General features: G+C 41.2%; 2 protein-coding genes across 3 annotated transcripts in view; one reads left to right on the plus strand and one right to left on the minus strand.

Moving 5' to 3' along the window:
* Positions 1-12713, plus strand: part of pde3b (phosphodiesterase 3B) — a 41881-nt gene extending 29168 nt beyond the window's left edge. Inside the window, exons 3-16 of one of the 2 annotated variants that reach the window (XM_034116310.1) lie at positions 715-963; positions 1479-1630; positions 3048-3148; positions 3254-3476; positions 3589-3680; positions 4360-4511; positions 4751-4885; positions 5176-5287; positions 5486-5599; positions 6164-6363; positions 7738-7941; positions 8135-8296; positions 9406-9664; positions 9765-12713. In XM_034116310.1, coding sequence (XP_033972201.1) covers positions 715-963; positions 1479-1630; positions 3048-3148; positions 3254-3476; positions 3589-3680; positions 4360-4511; positions 4751-4885; positions 5176-5287; positions 5486-5599; positions 6164-6363; positions 7738-7941; positions 8135-8296; positions 9406-9664; positions 9765-9994 — 2385 coding nt within the window. In that variant the 3' untranslated portion in view covers positions 9995-12713. The remainder of the gene's footprint in view (positions 1-714; positions 964-1478; positions 1631-3047; positions 3149-3253; positions 3477-3588; positions 3681-4359; positions 4512-4750; positions 4886-5175; positions 5288-5485; positions 5600-6163; positions 6364-7737; positions 7942-8134; positions 8297-9405; positions 9665-9764) is intronic. The other variant, XM_034116311.1, reaches the window with a different exon arrangement.
* A 1156-nt stretch (positions 12714-13869) lies between these two features.
* Positions 13870-17787, minus strand: LOC117471692 (vitamin D 25-hydroxylase). Its single transcript, XM_034116872.1, has 5 exons — positions 17551-17787; positions 16841-16982; positions 16092-16724; positions 15602-15931; positions 13870-14910 (listed from the first exon to the last, which is right to left on the minus strand). Exons 1-5 carry the CDS (start codon positions 17785-17787, stop codon positions 14693-14695), a joined length of 1560 nt encoding a protein of 519 aa, XP_033972763.1. The 3' UTR covers positions 13870-14692.
* Between the last annotated feature and the right edge of the window lie 4024 nt (positions 17788-21811).

A 21811-nucleotide genomic window follows, 5' to 3' on the forward strand; every position in this document is an offset into this window, starting at 1 on the left:
CAGACCAAAAATCATTATTTGTTCCTGTTAGACAGGGCCCAGTAAGCCAGGACATTTTCCCACATCAAACCTGCCCTGATAACACCTCTTTATGCACTTATACCTTCAAGTACTTTAGAAACAAGCATTGCACAACACTTCTCATATGGGCCCTACATATAGTGTATGTTCTTCTTTATTTACGGTTGTTGTTCTAACCACAACACAGCTAGCCCTATCATTCTATTAAGTTAGTGTCGTAAATCAGTTGATGTTCATGCTGTTACAGTTCAGACCAACACAAGGGCTACTAGACAACACTGTTTTCAACCTTAAAGCCATGATTTTGGATCTATTTTGCATTATCTTTTGACATTTGAAGAAAAAGTTGTTTTTTGTATTTCATGTTTATTGGCTTTTTGTTCTTTTTTCTGCAATAAACAAACACATATTGTCAAACACTGTCCCTTTTATCTTCATATGTGTTTCATAAATATAAAAAGGCAAATCATTATAGATTAGGGGAAATCAAATAGAAACAACAACAAATAACCAAAGCACACAGACTAACACTAAAACACACATACAAGAAACAAAAAAATGTATATAGAAATGTCGAATGAAAATCTAAAAGCACTTTAACAAAACTTTCTCTAAAGAAAACTTTTTAAAACCGACTTGGTGCATTTACTGCCCTGTCCCCTAATCTGCTCGATGTATGTGTGAATATGTCAGGGTGCGGTGAGCGGCAACGGCGTGGATCTTTCAGTCATCAATGAGGCCAGGAACCTGGTGTCCGACCTGCTGATGGACTCCTCTCAGTCCCCACACACCATCTCAGCCCTGCGCAGCATCTCCAGCCTCATGGGGACATTTTCAGGCTCGTGCCGCCCCAGGGTCAACCCCTTCACCCCCTTCCCCGGGTTCTACCCCTGTGATGAGGTGGAGGATTCTGTAGAGAGGAGTGACAGAAAGACCATAAAGGTGAGTACCAGCATTGCCACTGCACCAGTGTAGTAAATACATGAAGAGATGAGTAATAGGCAGTTTCAGTTTGAAAAAGTCCCGGTAATAAAAGAGTATCTAAACTTAGGACACTACTGACAACATAATGCTGCACAGCAGTCTCTAACACCGTGAGAAAGGATTTGTCAGCTGTTATCGGAGCCACAGTCTTTATCTTTTATCTTGATGGTAGATAACAGAATTACGCCATTGATATAATTGATTGGCCGGATGATGTGTTGCGCTGCTACTGCTAGATGACTTTGCATTGAGTTGGGGCAAAAGCTGAGACAGATATTTTGACAATTGGACCCTGTTCTTTACCTTGCAGGTGCTTTCTGCTTGCTTCTTTGCTTTTTGACGCTGTACAATTGTAATTATGAAAACAGTTAGTTCACACATGCTCAAAGCTTCTGTTTATATAACACGACCAGCATCTTTAGTTAGTGTATCAAACGTTGATCTATACTGGAGACTTCCTTTTTCCTCATCAGGGTTTGAGCAGCAGGAACAGCCTCCCCACCCCTCAGCCCAGGAGGAGCTCCACCTCCTCCTCCTGCTCTGCACTCCCTCCTCTTGACTCCTCTTCCTTACGCTGGGAACGCAACACTGGCAAGAGACCCCACCCAGACCTCAACTTGAGCAGGTACCAACACAAACACACTGTCTTTACATTTGCTCACACACATCATCTGGGCTATACTTCACCCTGAATTTTTAATTACATGTCACTTGTTAGACGCTTTTATCCAAAGCGACTTACATACTCAATACTGTGGGCAATCCCCACAGGAGCAATTTGGGGTGAAGTGTCTTGCCCAGGGACACAACGACATGCTGACTGCAGTGGGGTTTGAACCTGTGACCCCCTGATCCGAACACCAACGCACAACCCACTGCACCACACGCCTCCCACGTTGAATCTGTTTTGGAGCAGATTAATCGCTATTTTTGCAAGATCTGAATAATGTGACTGTATGCTTTGATCTTCTTCAGGTGGCTCAGCAGCATCTGTGCACGTTGAAGTATAAGGGTCTTTTATTGCTAGTCTTTTGGTCAGCCTCAATAAAGTTATGAATAGGCCTCAGTGAGTTCTAAATAAGTACAAAAAAACATCTTCTTTATAAAAAGGAACATAGTGCACTTAACAGGAAACCAGGTCAGCTGTGATTTATGTTCTGTTTTAATGAACCAGGTGAAAAATGTAGATCATATTTGTTGATTTTCTTTTACAAACCTCCTTGTCCCACTACAAATTCATATCATTTACAATATATACAACCCCATCATCACAACACTGAGTCTAACAGAAAAGTTTCCACTCATCAGCTCGCCTCATGTTCCAGATGGTTAGTGTTACTTTTTATTGCTAGGGTGGAACAAATATGAAATATATATCCGATTTAATACAATAAATATCATGAAAAGCAAAGTTATTCTAGACTTATGTAAACATGTCGCTCTGTAATCATAAGTACTCATTCCAGTCTGCAGTTATTTTCTTTTCCTAATTAGTCGATTGAAGAGGTAGTCATTTTCATAATCGTGGTTTGATGCCTTTTTTAGTTGTTTGAAGTTAGAGTTAGATAACCCAATTATCCTGCTTAAACAAATCAAATGTAAATACATGTTATATTCATATAGTCACAATTGATAAAAATGACCGTGTGAATGTGTGAGGCATTGTGTCTTGCATGTTGGCTGTGTTAGTGTGGCTTGCACAGAGAAAGCACAAGCAGAAGAAGTTGTAAACACATGATAATGTCGTCTTTGGACTATGATAATGGTACTTACTGCATTAAGAGGAAATGGTGCCCTGTTAGTGAATGTTAACAAATCCATTTCACGGTGTTCAATTCACTTCAAACCTGCTGTTGGCGCTACTGGATGTTGTGTCTACATGTCTCCACTGGATGGCAGTAGACACTAGCTATGATGGCAGATGGCTTTTTTGATATTAAAATAATCCTATTTTTGTTATAAAAGTATTAAATGGCTGACTAAGGATATTGCAGCCTTGAATTGTATATTTTTTAAAACACGTGTTGTGTTTTGTGCTCCAGCTCAGGTCTGTCTAATGGACCCAATCCAAACCTGCTCACCATTCCCAAGCAGAGGTCTTCATCTGTTACTCTCACCTACCATTCAGGGTCCAGGAGAGCAGGTGAGACTCCACCATAAAACTTCCCAAAGACAATAGATTCATTCCTCACGTTTTGATATCATCTCATGCTGCTCTCTTTCCCTGGACCCCCTTCCTCTCCTCCAGGGGCCTCTCCGAGCCTGAGCCCAGGCACCTCCCCCAGCCACGGTACTCTTGCAGGTTCCTCATCGTCTCTCGTCACTCGATCGCCTGTGGAGTTCCCGGACACGGCTGACTTCCTGACAAAGCCCAGTGTCAGTTTAAACCTGCACAAGCCCTTGGGTTACACCCTCAGCTCACCTGATTTCCAGCAGGCCTTCCGTAGCTCCGCCTTCCCTCTGTGCACCAGGTGAGACCTGCACAGATGAATTTGCATGTTAGAGTGTGTTTGGTGTGAGTGGTTATAACCAAAGCTGTACTGCAGTTGGTTATATATATGATATTTGTCTATCCCGTTCTAGCTGTGGTCGTCAGATGCTCAAGGGCGTTACCAGCGGTGACGCAGGGGAATCCTATCAAACATTCACTAGTGAGGCTCAACGCAGACGCTCAGGTACAAAAATATGAAATGCACATTATAGAGCGTAATAATGACTGACAGTCTTCAACAGTGCTATTGTTTTGAAAGAGAATCACTACTGTAAGCCGTTAGGGGGTTAATGCTGCCCTCTGCTGGACTCCAAATGTAATGCAAGTTGAGGAACACAAACAAAGACAGAGGAGCACACACAGAGGACGCAACATTTCATATTATTAATTAACCCTCGTCCTGCTTCCTTTTAAATTTGAAAATTGAGTTTTATTAATAAACTTAAAATGTGTAAGTAGAGAACATAAAAAAAAAAGATAGACTTGCTCATTAAAAATAAGCCTATTCTTTCTCAGTGGTTTTCCACAATCACCATTGACCATGTTAACCACACTAGTCTTTATACCTTTTGTTGACAAGTATTAGGGTTTAATTTTTCTCTATTCAGTTTACAACAACAACCACTGTTAGCCAAGAGTAATTTGAAAAAACGATTAAAATACATCATCTTTAATTAACCAGTAATTATAGTATTTATTAAAATACTTTAAGGGCAAATCAATATAATTAATACATTATTTTCTGTGACTGCAATCCAGTCACTTTAACTCACTTTGACATGAAAGTAGTGTGGTCAAAATGTAGTTGTGTTCGTGAGTCCATATATTCATGTCTCTCCATGCACTGTGCTCTGTGTGTGCAGCAGGTGAAGGGTTGGATTTCGCAGGAGAGTCTCTGATCAGGGAGGAGAGCGTGGAGGTGGACGTGTCGGGGGACGGGGGTCCAGACGCTGCAGGGAACACGGGGCAGGAGGAGAAGGACAAGAGCACAGACCAGCAAACTCAGGAATCAGAGGTGTGCTCCATCAGAGGGCTTTAGTTACAATACGAATGTTTCCCGCAGCACATGAAACAATTACTCTATTTATCATGTTATTTGTATTTTACCCTTCCATAAACGACCATATCAGCCATGGTAGTTTTCAACCATTTAGCTCATACTTTATCTAGATTTGTAATTTCATAGTGATTCATTCTTTTGCCAATGGAAACAATATTCATGCTAATATCTACAACTTTTCTGATTGTCTCCAGGGTGAGCAGGAGTTCAGACTAGATCCTATGCTGAAGGACCAAGAGGCTCTCATGGAGAGGATGAACACCTGGAACTTCCAGATCTTTGACCTGGTGGACAGGACGGGGGGGAAGACCGGAAGGATACTCAGCTATGTTAGTACAACAAGCACTCACCAGTCATCTGCTGTAGCTGTAGACGGAGTATCAGTGTGTTTTAATTGTTGTATGTGTCCACTCTGATGAGTCTCCTAAAGAGACTGTTCTATTAAGTTGTAGTTAATCATATTTGCAGGACTTTAAGCATTTCATTCTATATTTAATGCAACACTGCAACACTATGCAAAATGATGTGCAAAAAGTACTTTTATTGTTCCACTGAGGCTCAGTGAGCGTGTTTGTTATGTTGCGATTGGTGTTTCAGTAAAGCTGGTGTGTTTCCCCAGGTGACGTACACCCTGTTCCAGGATACGTGTCTGTTTGAGATATTTAAGATCCCTGTGAGGGAGTTCATGTCATACTTCTGTGCTCTGGAAAGTGGCTACAGAGACATTCCCTGTGAGTATTACATTGTGTAATGTGCAAGAAATGCAAGGACTCTTGGTTTTTTGTTTGTTTGTTGATGCAATATCCCACGCGGTTCATGTCGATTATTGAATGAATCAGGTTGCAGTTTGACTTGTCTATAAAAATACATATGATTTCAAATGTTCTGTACATGATCAAATTGACTAATTTAATCGACCATGGTTACAGATCATAACAGGGTCCATGCTACTGATGTGCTCCATGCTGTCTGGTACCTGACCACTCGACAAATCCCCGGGTTCCAGCAGATTCACAGCGAGCATGTGACAGGAAGTGACACAGGTAAAAACATTACGTTTCTCCACAAGAGAAAAAAAGGAAATTCATAAAAGACAATAAAGGTAGTCATTTTAAATACAGCTCTTAGGTCCTAGGTTGAGACAATTTCACCTCTTAATCTTACCAAGCATTTTCTCACCAAATATTGAGAAAGAAATATTTTGTCCTTTCTTGCTAATAGCACCTGTTTGTAAGTGTGGACACCACTACTTTATTAAGAAACTCTTCTACCAGATTTTGGACACCCTGTGATGTCAGAAATGCAGTAATACTCACTGATTTGGTTTCTTCTGTAATGGGAGGTGGCCGTTACTCAAGAGAACACATGGGGGTTTGTTTAAAACGCAAACATTTCCAATTCCCTCTCAGCTGATGATAAATAAGCTCCATCAGAAATGACCTGCTGCTCGTCTTATCACCACTGACATAACGGCGGTCATTTGATAAGAAGGGTTAAGAAAAGGGCAGTGATATCAGAAACTGAAGTAGGTCATTGATTAAATGAGAATAGAACAGGGATGCCTGTGACACTCTTTGACATCCATCTTGTTTATTTTCATGTTTCAGATTCAGACAGTGGGATCTCTCCAGGCAGGGTGTCCTACGCCTCCTCTAAAAGCTCCTCCATTTCAGATGACAGCTACGGCTGCCTGGCCTGGAACATACCTGCCCTGGAGCTCATGGCCCTTTATGTAGCAGCTGCAATGCACGACTATGACCATCCCGGTCGCACAAATGCCTTTCTAGTAGCCACTAATGCATCTCAGGTAACCTGCAGCATTTATTGGTACTTGGAAGTTTTGTAGATTGTCCTGACAAACATCTGATATTTAAGCTGGGACACATAAACACTCTTGTGTTTACAGAAACAGAGAATAGGATACTCAAAATATGGGTTTATGCAAACTGACATTTCACTACAACTGGTGTGTTGGACAACAGAGTAGCTCAGGAGTTTTTATGACCCCTGTTACATACTTAGTTCATTAATGACGCCACGATATTAGTCCTGTTCTATGTGTACATCGGGGCAATCCTAGACTAAAGTAGATGTTTCACACACCTTCAAACTTAACTGAACTACATTTTTCCATTTTTAAATCTTCTCAAATTTGTTGACACATTTGTTGGCTCTCTCTTTGCAAATCCAACAGTACTGTGCTTTTTAGGTTTCCTATAATCAGAATCAGAATTCAAGTGTATTGCCAAGTAAGTTTCCACATACAAGGAATTTGCTTTGGTGTTTGGTTGTGCAAACATAAACACAACATGAGGAAATAAGTTGATAGAGAAGATACAAAATGTAACAATTATAAGTTATAATACCTGTACATAACATACGTGTCTATTTCCAGTATAATTGCAGTTGTCCAAGCTTTACAAAGAGATACAGAATGCCCCTTATGGATTATTATAAAGTGATACATCATTTTGGATCCTGCATTTGCTGCAGTTTACCATTTTGTCTGTAGTAATTCAAGTAAATCACTCTAAGTTGAGGGACATTGTTTGCAACAGGTTTGCAACTTGCCTTCTAACAACAAATGATGTGAACTTTCTATACATTTTTATAAATAATACAGAAAGGTCATTATATGATGTCAAGGAGATTAACACAAAAGTCAATCCATCTCTACCAACTGCGTCTCAAGTGGCATCATATATAAGATTAACTCCCCACCACATGGCCAGTTAATCCCATTGTGCTCTCTCACTGTGGTCAGTCATTTAAAAAGGGAGGTGAAAAGGGTAACTGCGTGCTCCAGTTTAAATATTGTATTTTCCTAACATGACCAGTGATAGCACTCAAACTGTCTGGGTTTTAAGTCCCAGGAAAGTGGGTTAAAAGAAAGGAAATGGAACCCTGAACCTATTGATTGTTAATGATGTTGATAACCGCCACTCCTTGAAAAGTGATTTTTAAAGCTACTTTTAACCTGATTCTCCCCTCAGCTATAATTGCACTTGATAACCAAATACCCTTGTGTCCTGTTTATCTCATTTATTGAGTACCATTTTAAAGCCATGATTACAAATTGTGTAACACAGATGCAGACATTATGTGACCTTTTAGAGGAAATTGTTGGAACCTTTTAGCCTACCCGCTCTCACCACTTGGCTGTCCCTCCTGTGTGTTGCAGGCGGTGCTGTATAATGACAGGTCAGTGCTGGAGAACCACCACGCTGCGTCTGGCTGGAGCCTCTACCTGTCCCGGCCCGAGTTCAACTTCCTGGTCAACCTGGATCATGTGGAGTTCAAACGTTTCCGCTTCCTGGTCATCGAAGCTATACTGGCCACAGACCTCAAGAAGCACTTTGACTTCCTGGCTGAGTTCAATGCCAAGGTCTGAGATGAAGAAGTCTTATTACAATTTATCATTATCTTTTTTATCTTTCTTTTAATTTCTGGCAAAATATTGATTGAAACAAAGGATGGTACGTTACAGTTACGTTTAGCGGTACACAGCATTATGGATGTGGGAAAAATCTGTTGACCCGTTGCAGTGAAGCATCCATTGTTTGTTTGTTTGTGTACAGGTGAATGATGTGAACAGTCCAGGAATCGATTGGACCAATGAGAACGACAGGCTGCTGGTGTGCCAAGTGTGTATCAAGCTGGCAGATATCAATGGGCCAGCCAAAGTCCGTGATCTGCACCTCAAGTGGACAGAAGGCATCGTTAATGAGTTTTATGAGCAGGTAGAGACTGCATGCTTATGCTAATGAGCGTTTTCAATTTCAACAGAACATTTCAATGTTTCTATATCTTTTGCATTTTTTACTTAAAGTGGACCTATCATGCTATATTTGAATAATATAGTGTAGGACCATACCTATATAAGGCATATTTATACTTTTTTTTTTTTCAAAATACCAAACAGATCATGCATTTTAGCCATGCCTCATTTTGCTAAATTTGACATTTTTTAGCTCTGTTTTTGCAAGGGCTGATTCTGTGAGAACAGCACCATCTACTGGCCTGGCATATGTACTACAGCGTCTCCAGCGCTTTCGAACGGCAATGGCCGTGGCTGTCTCCTCCTGATTGGTGGAGTTGGCCCAATAGCCGTAGCGCCACTGTCCTGACGTCAGGACAGTGTTCAAATCTGGATCAGTTTTTATCAGATCCGTTGCAGCCCCTTTTTTAGAGATTTGGGTATGGAGGAAAATAGAGAGGGTTGTGTTTTCTGACACTTGGTGAGTTCCCTGGAACACCGGGGACACATATTCATGTATAAAAGACGTACAAAAGTGCATTTTGCATGATAGGTCCCCTTTAAGTAGTAGCCCATGTGCGAATCCCGTGACAGCCCTGAACTGCATGTTCTCCTCCCTGTCTCCACCTTTCCTGTCTATCTTCTGTCCCATCTAATAAAAGGCTAACAGTTAGATATCTTTAAAAACCCGATTATCTTCATTTTTTATACCCTAGGGTTGGATATACAATCCCATTCCCACCAAAACTACTATTAGACAGACAACATAACACACACATTTATATCAAATCCACCATTTGAAAAGTCCCACATTGATCTAAACAGAAGGGTAACGAATACAATAAATAAAGTCATACACCAAATAAAGTGAAAAGACACAAAAAAGCATGCAAAAGAGACGAATAACAATATTAAAATATAATAAGTAGTAGAATTATTATCCAGAGATGCAAACATAAAGATGATATAACAATAAAACAAACTGGGAAAATATTTGTGATGTGATGTAGTTTGTATCGAGCCTCATCACCAAATACAGTAGTTATATCCCGGAGACATTTTTAACCATACTCCTTGTTTTTTTATCTGCAGGGTGATGAGGAGGCAGATTTGGGATTACCCATCAGCCCCTTCATGGACCGCTCCTCCCCTCAGCTAGCGAAGCTACAGGAGTCCTTCATCACTCATATTGTAGGACCACTTTGTAACTCCTATGAAGCCGCCGGCCTTCTTCCTGGCCACTGGATTAATGGAGAGGGATCAGATGTAGACGATGAGGAAGGGCAGGTGGACAGCGACACAGATGAAGATGAAGAAGAGGAGGATGAGCTAGAGGATGAGCTGCTACCAAGTAAATAACCAAAGGCTCATCAGTACTGTCAAGTTTATCATGCAAAGACAGATAAGCGAATCTTGATTTGATATAACATTTAATTGTGTTTTCTTTGCAGAGAGGAGGAAGAAACGCCGCAGGTTGTTCTGCAGCATCATGCAGCACCTGACCGAGAACCACAAGGTGTGGATAAAGACCATCGAGGAGGAGGAGAAGAGCAAAGAGATCAGCAAACAGCAGCAGCAGCCCGACGGCCTCCTCCCAAACCTGCCCGCCAGCCTGCCCACCTCCCCTTCAGATGACATCCAGGTCATCCAGGAGGAGGAGGAGGGAGAGGAGCGTCAGTAGCAGCAGGGCGAAGGAAATAACAGAGACACGTGAAAAAGAAGAGGAGGAGAGGCAGAACAAGGACATGAGTCCCTCAACCACCTGCCTTTCACCGACACAGACAGATGCACATAAAACACACTTTTCTCCCTCCCTCTCTTTTTCTTACACGTACACACACACATATTGAAAGATTCACTGTGCAGACACTCAGATGCTTAAGCAGTCACATTGTTTTTTGGAGAAACAAAAAGGCCTTACTACTGTGAGCGGATCCTTGCTGCAACGGTGGGAGCCCAACTCCTATGCACTTTCAACCCATGAAGAGTCGAGTGCACCCAGAAAAAAAAAAAAGCACCAGAACTGTGGAGGAAAGGTGAAGAAGAAGAGTTTGGACGGCGTGGAGCAGTATCTTGCTCAACTCCACGGTGACCTGGCTGTGATGCTGCCTTGAATGGAAAAGCGCTTACACCTCCCTTAGGTACTAAACAATTCCTGTCTATTTAAAAATGAAAGGTAGAGGAAACATAATGAAGCAAGCGACATCATGAAGTGATTGATACCCTTTACCAAAGCAAACACGGAAAGACAAGAGACTGAGACTGTTTCAGCCTCAAAGTCAGGTATATTTTTGAATTATATATATATATACATATATATATATCAAATGTGCCTGTCTGAACCTTTACTGAGTCCATATCGGCCCAGAGCCTAGGCTTGTGTAGTTCTCTCTCCTTGCTGGCGACACGAAACACTGTATCAGACTCAGTCACAGAGACATTATTGAAATGTTGACTGAATAATAGCATTATATCTGCATCATTTTTGATGCTTTTACTCATGTGTACCACCTGTCTTTTTGTTTTGGATATTTTAACTGTCCTTGCTTCATTTTTCTTAGAGTGTGTGAATATTTTTGAAGGGAATGTGATAAAGAGAATGTGTAGGGAGAAAGACAGCACATTTTTTAATTATTTGACCATGTACTTTGTGTATATGTTTGTGTGTCCTTTCAGTAATGGTTGCTTTCTAATCAGTGAAATGTCCTCTGGTGTTTTAACATGTTGCTTTGAGATCAGGAGTGCTGTTTCAATGAATGGATTCTTCATTTTTCTCTTTTGATTCTAAGTATTTTTTAAAGGTTACTCAGGATTCACACAAAAGTTGAATAATTATTTTGCAAGAATTTATGTCATTAATATAAAATACACTTTAAAAAGTCAGAAAATTAAAATCTGGGTGACTGAAGTAGTTTGTAATCTCTTAATGAACAACTTGAATACAAACAAATTCAAGCAATGAAATCCTCTGTGACGGAGGAGCATACAATATGTGCTGTCTCTCGGCCATTCATTCACTGTTTGCATAACCTTTTTACAACCTCACTGGAGAAGGGCTTATCTTGATTGTCAGCAGACTGCAAACGTCTGTCCTGCATCAACACCTTTTCGCAGATCTAGAACAGTCTATTAGGTCATCTCTTTTTCTTAAATTCATTGCACAATCTACTCTGTTTTTAAACAAACAGCAAAATGTCTATTCAGTGTTTTGGTCTGAAGGCAAACACTGATATTCGGATAAATTGAAAGCTCATCCAAATCCTTTTGCTCAATTATTATTGTTTTTTTTTGCCAAACCCATAACTCGGCCAGTGTGTAAAGAAGGGATCCAGGGTTAATTTCACTTATTGTTTATATATATACAGTACAATACATACAGTATATATATCAAGACGTGCTGTGAGGCACCTTAAAAAACTACTAGTTCTCTATTTTTGTCTCTAAGAACTCTTGGCATTCCACTAGTAGAGGACGTTTTAGGGAAGAGAAGGCAGAAGTGTTATCTTATCACCTTATTAAATCATAATCTCTGGACAAAATATTAAGTAAGCAGTGTAAATCAAGATAGTACTATTTAAATACTAAACAATAGATACAGGTATGCACGTTTTAATACCAAACAAGTGTTTAGCCGCTGTACAAAAGAGTATGTGCATATAAATATATATTTTTTAAATAATCAAATGAATGCATCTGTTTTCTACACGCAGCTGACATATTGTACATTGAGATCCTGTAAGTACCATTGTGTTTCCAGAGTTTTTATCTACTTCTTTTTACAGGTGTGGAACTGTGGGGTTTGGTGTTTTGATTTTTCACTTGGTTTCAGCCTCTCCCGGTTCTGTATCATAACCACTCTTGTATTCCACATTATCTTTCTCTATCACTGTTGTCTCAGTCGACCCAACTTGTGCCAAACTTTACCTACATACAGTAGTTTGTGGGCTGTGATACGCTGATTGGCAAATTGCCTCTGGGCTCCAGTACTGTTATTGCAAGAGAAACACCTTGAGTCAAGTATTCCACCAGGCTCAAAATGGCAGTGACGGTGGCAGGAGTCAGAGTTGGACTCAGGTCAGAGCCATATACATTCTGACAACTCTGTCGTCAACTTATTCACATGGACCCATGCTGGATCATAAAGCCTCGGTAGCTTCTGACCCGCTATATTCCAGCTCATTAAGTTGTAAAGGTTTGTTGGCTTCTCACTGTGCAGTCTTTCAAACTACAGTGTCCTCTGATGATTGTGCCATAAATACATCTATGAATGGTTGTTACCCTTATGTAGCATCAATATACGTGTGTTTGTCTAATGTAACCATTCACCCTTATCTACATTGTGGGGGCAACTGATTTTTGTTGTTATTTATAGCTGTCATAAAACACCATCCCTAAATTATCCGAAGTTCTCGTTGATTTTTATTGGTGTGTGTTTGTGTGAAATTACAATAGACTACATTTAACACAGCTTTCTTTTTGTGTCCATACCACCACACTTAAACAGATGGGAATAACCTTAAAGACTCCAAACACAGATTCTGTTCACCCACACAGGTGTTTTCACTTGTTCTTCACCTGATCTGACCTGCTCTCAGGGCAGTGGTTGTGTACAAACTACTTGACTGACATCTGATAAGGTGGGACATCTTATGCGCTAGTCATTTATATAATAGGGCCTTATATCCTGCTTAACTCCACCCAGCTTCAACCTGAGCATAGGTCTGATCAGCCAGAGTAACAGAAAACACCTGTGTGTAGAGCCTTACAAGCTACTGTAATAAATATGTTTACATTCACAAAGGGTGAAATAGGTAACTTGTAATAATGAACCTACAGACATTTATGACAGCATTCTATAGCTCCCCTTGGCACCAGTCTCTCAGCTTATATTTTTTACGTTTTACGGAACACAACTTTAATGTTTTGTTTCCATTGCAACACACTAATCAGTTTTATTTTTGGCAGAAGCAGGACACTGTTTTCGGTGGAAAACTAAAAACCAACTGTAAACGACCTTCCCAGCACCAAGATAGTCTAACACAGTTATTAACTATCAGATGGACATATTGAAGCTTTTAGCATGCTATGGAGCCAGATATTTCCCTCAAGAGAGGGCGGGGAGGAAAACTTGGCTAAAAATATCAAAAAACGAACATTTGCCTGAAATATCACTCCATTATGGATGTTAACCTTTCGTGTGTTCATTTTTAAATAGGATACATTGGCCGAATCCAGCCCCCGAAGTAGACTAAAATAATAAAATGCACATGATGCAGCAGAGCAGTGTGAAGAAGAGAGGTTAACATGGGTTATACAGCTGCTTCTAACCTTTTTGATCCCACAGTTAATGTCATGTGATTCAAATGGTGATGTCCTAGGACCTCGGTCACAAAATCAATGTATCTCTTGAAGTTAAATATTTAAGTAATAAATAAGAGAATCTGTGGTCTTATGTGGATAAAACGCACTGTCATAAATATGTGGTGTTTGTACGTAATATGTACATATGAGTTGTGTTTTAGCAATTTGGCAGCAGTTTAAAGATGACAGGACACGTTTTAAATATCTTAAGAAAGTCTTTATGAATACACAAAAAAACTCACCAGTATTACAAAAAATGTACAAACACATGTTCTCCTAAAATCTAAATGCAGTACTTTGTTAGTACTGATAAGCACCATTTAGCTGAAATCAGTGTCACATAGTCAGTTTCCAGAAATCCACCAAGGTTGCATTTGCCTTCTGAGAGACCCAATTTCCAGAGAGCGCAATCCCTGGAGGAGGGGTCAGAGTCAGTCCCGATGATGTAAATCTGGCCCACGTCCAACTTCAACACACAGTGTTCAGAATTTTCTTGGAAAGTGCCATTTCACCACACATGTACAAATAAGTGGTGTCAGTTGTCTGACCTGACGCTGTCCTGAGAAGGCAGGGCTATGAACCATCATAGGTGTACTTACTATCAATTATTGACAAATACCTAACCCATTGCTACCGCACCAAGGTTCAGACATCTAATGTTCTGGGCTCGGATCAACTCTGAGCTACAGAGAACTAAATCAATAGCACACAAGTTTTCCCAGACTATCTTCTAGGGTACCAAGTCTTGTCGCCTCCCCTGCTGCGATAAAATAGCGTGCAAACATGCATATTGCTCAGTAAATCAATTCAATAGTACTTGAATAAACTGGATCATGTGTCTAATTGTATATAGCTACATTTGCCACTTAAACATTTGCAAAAACTGTGACGCACCGGATCGGGACGCTACAATCCAGAGCAATTCAGTTGTATGCACCTGCATTGTGTGGTTGCATTGCTGTGCAAAATAAAATTCTGGCTTGAACAGTTGAACCAGCTGTTAAAAGTTCCTGAGTGCCTACTTGTGATAGGGAGTGTCTCCAGTGCAAGGACTTTTCTGCTGCCTGCGGACAGCACAGATGGAGTAAGGTTGGGGCTGCAAGGTCATGCCCAGTTTGGGAGTGACAGTGGGGACGGTTCCTGGAGGGAACTGCAGATGAAACCTCTGCAGCAGAGTGGTGAAGAAGAGGAACATCTCCATCCTGGCCAGCTGTTCACCCAGACAGCAACGCTTCCCTGAAGAAGAAAAATCTATAATTTAGACAGACACACACACACACACACACACACACACACACACACAAACAGGCCCAACATCTGTCCAATTCATAAAACTGTTTAGAATTACAAGATAGACATTGGGGAATACTACAGATGAGAAAGTGTATTCTGCTTCCTGTGACCTAATCGTTATGTTAGATCAAAATCTGCTGTCTACCCTGTCTGCTCATGTCCATAATCTTTATCATTTTCAACATAATATTTACATAAAATCCACATGTATGTTTAACACAGTTCATTGACCATATTGGTTTTAGAATCCAGACAATCCCTCTTTTTGTGTAAATATGAAGGATGTATTGATTATAGCTACAGTCTGTGCAGATGTAAAGCAATACAATATGAATGCCACACATTACATTTGATTTAATGTTCAAACTGAATTACTTTTATTGTTGTAATAAATAGTAAGATGTTCTAATGGTAGCATTGCTACAGTGTATAAACAGGCACTACATCTGTTTTCATTTATCTTTTAAAGCTTTTGTAGGCCTATTTAATGTAAGTGGGGGATTAGATTGCAATGAAAAAAATACAGTGCGTAAAGCAAGTGAGGGAAATGATTCACATTTTTAAATGTCAATCATGACTCATAAATGACCAGAGCCACAATCATTTGTTTTATGAGAAACATATAAAGACTGACCCATAGAGAAAGGCAGGAAGGCCTCACGCTTCACAAAGTTGCCATTGCTGTCCAGAAACCTCTGGGGTGAGAAAACACCTGGATCAGTCCAGTACTTCTCATCCATGTGCACTGAGTAGAGGTTTGTGATCACCATGGTGCCTTTGGGAATTGTGTACCCGTTTACTTTTGCCTCCTGGGTGGTGGCACGGAAAATACCAAGTGGGACAATGTTGCAGAAGCGAAGGATCTCGTGCAGAACAGCCTCCACATAGGGCATCTTCTGTTTGTCCTCCAGAGTGGGTACCCTTCCATTCTCAAGCACACTGTCGATCTCCCTGTGCACCCTCTCTATTCATGGAAAAAACAGACACTCTTAGACATGTATTCACACATTACATAACCATTATTTAGATCAGCCCACAAACAGATGTGCATGAAATCTCTCTCTAGGGGTTAGAATAGAAATAAAATGTTCACATATGTGGAAGATGTTTCTGCTATTACTGACCTTGTATGTTAGGGTAGAGAGTCATGTACAGCATGGCCCAGCGCAGTGTGTTCGTTGTGGTCTCAGTGCCAGCAATAATAAGCTCCCCCACTGAATAGATGAGGTTTTCTTGGGAGAAAGAGGAGCCTGGTTCTCCCTTGTTCTGCTCCAACTCATCTAAATAGGCATCCACATAGTGGCGAGGTGCATGTGGCACTCTACCTTGTGAAAAACCATTTATAACTTCAAGTAAGAAATCATACACCTCAGCAGCATTGCGGAACAGCTTCTGGTGTTTTCCAAAGGGCACATACTCAATCCAAGGGAAGGCGTTGTAGAGGAGTGCCCAGCCGCTCACTGCTAGCTCCACGTTCTCGCTGAATATCTCGATCATGTGCTGAAAGTTGCGGTCATCGTAAGTAAAACGCTGTCCAAAAATGATCAGGTTGGTGATGTTGGACACAGCGTTGGTCACCAGGTGTTTGGGGTTGAAGGGCTTTCCCTTGTGTTCGTCAATGGCATCGACAAAGAACATGCACTCCTCTGAGATCTTCCTCTCAAACTGCCTCTGGCCGCTGCCAAAGTAACGGAAAGAGTTGCAAGCCAGTTTACGGTGTTCAATCCAGCCTTTGCCATATTTGCAATTGAGAAGCCCTTTGAAAGGTGGAGACACAATTAAAAGTTTACTAATTGCATCATGCCAACTGTAATTATTCAGAGAGTGTTGCATGGGAATTGGTATGCATTACAATCTTATAATATCATCTTACCGCCCATTTTGGTCATTTTCTGAAACAAAGGCAGCGATGGGCGATCAGCAAACACATCTCCCTGATTGTAAAGGCATTCCCTGATACAGTCATAACCAGTGAGCACCACTGTCAAGATGCCTCCAAGGTCAAGACTGAAAATCTGGAAGGTACACATTGCAAAATTAACAATTTATGTATTTTGTACTTTACACTTTTTAATGCATCTGAATGCCTATTTAAGGAATGTGAGATGTTATAATTGAATGCATTTCGCAAAATGTTCCTTGCCTACTCTTTGGCACTATTATCCAAACTGGTTTCCATGGGCCATCTAACAGGAGAATGAGTGAATGAAACTGCTCTGACCCCTTTGTAAGGTTAGCTCTCAACCCACATATCCAGCTCTGCACATAAAGCAAGTTTACAATGAAAAAGCACAATTTGCAATCAAAAGAAAGACTGTGTCATTATTTATTTATTTTGGGTAGAGTTTTTTTTTAGCGTTTTCTCCTCCAAATGCTGCAGACTGCAAAATGTTAGGGCGAGTCTAATTTGTTCGTCTCATAGCTAGTTCCCAATGTGTGTGTGTGTGTGTGTGTGTGTGTGGGTGCATGTGTGTGTCATGAAAGACTTTAACGTCTTGTATAAGGTCATGCAGTGCACAGTTTGCAGAGCACTAAGTAAAAAAGCACTGCAGTCCTAAAATGCGCTGTAAGCTGAGTCATTACCTGTCCATGAATTTCACTCTGTTTCTTGAGGAAGACGTGCGGCTCGGTGGCCAAAGACATAATGTTCCCTATCACAGGGATGGGAGATGGACCAGGAGGAAAGCCCGGGGGTCTTCTCTGCTTCATGAGCTGGCGAACCAGTAGTAAGGCGAGGAGGACGACAGCCAGACAGCCCACACCGAGGAGAGCCTGCGCGCAGGACACCGGCACCAGATACGGCGATTTAATTGAGACCATCTTCTCAAAAAAAAAGTATCTTCCACTGAATGAGTACCTCTGCTGACTTCGGCTTCTCCTCAGAGGAACTGAAGCACATTTCTATCCCCCGCCTCTAAAGGCTAAGATTGGCCAGAAAAGTCAGAGTCAACTGTGGGTGAACTTTGTTCTGCTCTTGATCAATACCCCCAATCCTTTTTGGTGGTTAGCCTATATAAGATGAGTTTTTGCAACCTATAGAGGGGGTAACACACCATAATAGTCACGAAGTCACACTGCACTTCATCAACACCCTTATAAAAGTTGTAAAAAAACGCTGAGGCATAAACGTTGGCTAGTAAACGTGCAGACCAGCGCTTTAATACATCAATATCACTTACACAAGTAATAATTGACATGAACCAATTATGTAAGTATGATTTTAATCAATCACATTACAGCAGTGGAGACTGGGGTTGGTTGAATGAATCGATGGGCTCACGAGCCACCCATTGTTTGGTAACCGCAGGCGCAGACAGGAGTGCACACACAGTCTGGAAGCAGCTTTAGGATGAACTATGCTGCAACACTTTCAGAACAAAAACAGATTTTTTTTATTTCCCTGAATGATGATGGTTTTTGGGGTTGTATAAAGAACCAGGATAAACAATAATAGAACAAAAAAGAATATAAAACCCCTAGATTCCACCGGAATCTGCGTCGCATTACGGCCGCGTCACCCCTAGATTCCACCGGGTCCGACTGCGCCGCGTTACTGCTGCGCCGCGGTTTTGGTCCGGCCTCCTCCGGTGTCATACCCTACCAGGCGCGTTTCAGAAGCATTTCAGAAGCGGAGCGTCTTGCCTGCCGGCTCGCAGTTTTTGTTGATTTGGGCATATTTCCTGGACAGGCTACTTTGTACAGACAAAGTTAATAATAACTGTAATATTCCAGTTATAAACGACATGAATCAAAGATGTGTTGCTGTATTTTAGTGGTAAAAAAATGCATGACCAAACAATCCTGTTGTAATTTAAAGGTTATGATGGAGTTAAAACAATATTGGATGATAGTCATTATTTTGGAGTGTTTTGGAGATGGAGATAAATCATGGGTCAAAATTGACCCGAGAACACCATGAACGGTAACAGCTTTCGAACACAACACAAGGGTTAAAGATGAATATGACATGTTGTTCACACTGACTTTGATTGCTTACCATGTCACTGGACTCTAATCTTCAAAATGAATGTTTATTTTATGTGTGATAATGTACACAATTTTAGTATGGATAATATGTCACTTTATTTCTTTATTTCATTCAACATGTATTATTAATTACTGTGTGTATGTAAATGTGTTGGACAATTGCAGGACTAGCCCTCACTCCATATTTGTTTTATTTCTGACTCGGATGATAAACCAGGCCTGTCATAAAATGCACCCCCCCCCCCAAAAGATGCTTATATTAATCCCACCCTCAAGCATTTTTCAGGGTATAGTTGTAGGACTAGTACCAATGAATGGAGCAAGTTTCATGTATGTGACCCTTTTATTTTGTAAGATATTAAGAGGGGCATATTGTGATAACCAGGCCTGTCATAAAATGCACCCCACCCCAAAAGATGTTTGTATTATTCCCACCCTCAAGCTTTTTTCAGGGTATAGTTGTAGGACTAGTACCAATGAATGGAGCAAGTTTCATGAATGTGACACTTTTATTTTGTAAGATAGCAAGGGGGGGCATATTGTGATAACCAGGCCTGTCATAAAATGCACCCCACCCAAAAATATGTTTCTATTATTCCCACCCTCAAGCATTTTTCAGGGTATAGTTGTAGGACTAGTACCAATACATGGAGCAAGTTTCATGAATGTGACACTTTTATTATGTAAGATAGCAAGGGGTGCATAACGTGGCAAAAATATGCTGACAAAGACTATGTAACATTTGTAAACATATATTTTGATTATTATATGACAAATATGTAAAATTAAACAATACATTTTAAAGCACGTGTATACAGACAGGACGTAACAATAATAACAAAACAAAAAGATTAAAAAAAAAAAAAACTGAAAAGGAAGTGACGAATGAATTTCGACACCACTACCATCAAATACGGAGCGAAAAGTTTAACCACAAGAATAAAGACTATATGAGCTACCACTAAACAACTCACAGTCTGAAAATTACCATTAATAAAAACCCTGAACGTTTGCTTTTCGTTTTAAACATCGTTTTAAGGTGTAAATGTGTCATTTAGAAATGCGCGTTCCCGTGACAAGGGGGGCATTTCATGATGGGGGTGCATCATTTGACACAACACCGACTCGCAGTTTTTGTTGATTTGGGCATATTTCCTGGAGAGGCTACTTTGTGCAGACAAAGTTAATAATAATAGTAATATTCCAGTTATAAACGACATGAATCAAAGATGTGTTGCTGTATTTTAGTGGTAAAAAAATGCATGCATGCATGCATTCATCATCATAATTATTCTATATATATAATTTACACAGGGCCTGTAAGCCGGAGGAGAACGCTGGCATTTCTCCTCCTACTTGAAAGACTACGGAGGGATAGGGTCTGCAAAATGTGTTTATTTTGGGGATTGACTGGATGCTCTGACCGGTCCACTTCCTGCCCGGCGCTATGCAACGCCTCGCGTCGCGTCAAAAATAGACTTGCATCCTATATTTAGCGGAGCCCAGCGCCGAGACGCTTCTGGGACGCTTCTGGGACGCTTCTGCAACGCTTCTGGGACACTTCTAGCCGTAACGCGGCGCGTCTGGTGGAATTACCCCTAGATTCCACCGGGTCCGTCTGCGCCGCGTTGCGGTTTTGGTCCGGCCTCCTCCGGCGTCATACCCTACCAGGCGCGTTTCAGAAGCATTTCAGAAGCGGAGCGTCTTGCCTGCCGGCTCGCAGTTTTTGTTGATTTGGGCATATTTCCTGGACAGGCTACTTTGTACAGACAAAGTTAATAATAACTGTAATATTCCAGTTATAAACGACATGAATCAAAGATGTGTTGCTGTATTTTAGTGGTAAAAAAATGCATTCATCATCATAATTATTCTATATATATAATTTACACAGTGCCTGTAAACCGGAGGAGAACGCTGGCATTTCTCCTCCTACTTGAAAGACTACGGAGGGATAGGGTCTGCAAAATTAGTTTGTGTGTGTGTATATATCTATATATATATGCTCTGAACGTTCCACTTCCTGCCTGCCCGACCTTACGTTACGGCTGCGCCGCGACAAAAATAGGATTCGTCCTAATTTTAGAGGAGCCCTGTGCCGAGACGCTTCTGGGACGTAACGCGCCGCGTGTGGTGGAATAACACCCATTGACTAGAGTGGCCGCGATCGCCGTGAGCACTGCGGCGCAGCCGTAACGCGCCCGTAATGCGCCGCAGACGGACCCGGTGGAATCTAGGGGTTAGGCGCGTTCACACCAAGTACTTTGCCGTATTTAGTGCCGGCACTCAGTGCCCCGGCACTTATTACCCCAGGGCATTTAGTACAGATCGCGTTCACACTGGAGTACTTTTCCCTGAGGGAAGATTACGCAAATGAGCCGCTGACGTCACTTCGTCTTCTTCTGCTTTGGGTTTACTGGCAGGCCGCAAACAACTTCACGGCGTATACTGCCACCCGGAGTCCCCGGCCGGAAGTCCTCCGAGTAAATCGCCAGAATGCCGACACCCCCTCATCTCCACCGCTCCCATGTTTTATTTTGTGTTGCCATAAGTTAGTCTCTCTGCGTTTGTGCACTGGGCGAATGCTAATGCTAATAATGCTAATGCCAGGATAATAAAATGGCAGCTCTACAAAACATTTCAGAGTTGTACGGGGCGTGGTTTGCAATTCGCCCAGCCAATCAGAACTGGGGCCCTTTTTTCCCCCAGGAAAGTACCATCTCTCAGCAGGCACTAAAAATGGGGGTAAAAGTTGGAATCTAGGGGTTAGAGTACAATAAACATACAATACAATAAAAACATAATAAAAAGTTTGGCTTGTGAAATGGTTATTGATTGCATTGTGACCCCTGTATTC

Source organism: Trematomus bernacchii, unplaced genomic scaffold (genome assembly GCF_902827165.1).
Source record: "Trematomus bernacchii unplaced genomic scaffold, fTreBer1.1, whole genome shotgun sequence".
Lineage (NCBI taxonomy): Eukaryota > Metazoa > Chordata > Actinopteri > Perciformes > Nototheniidae > Trematomus > Trematomus bernacchii.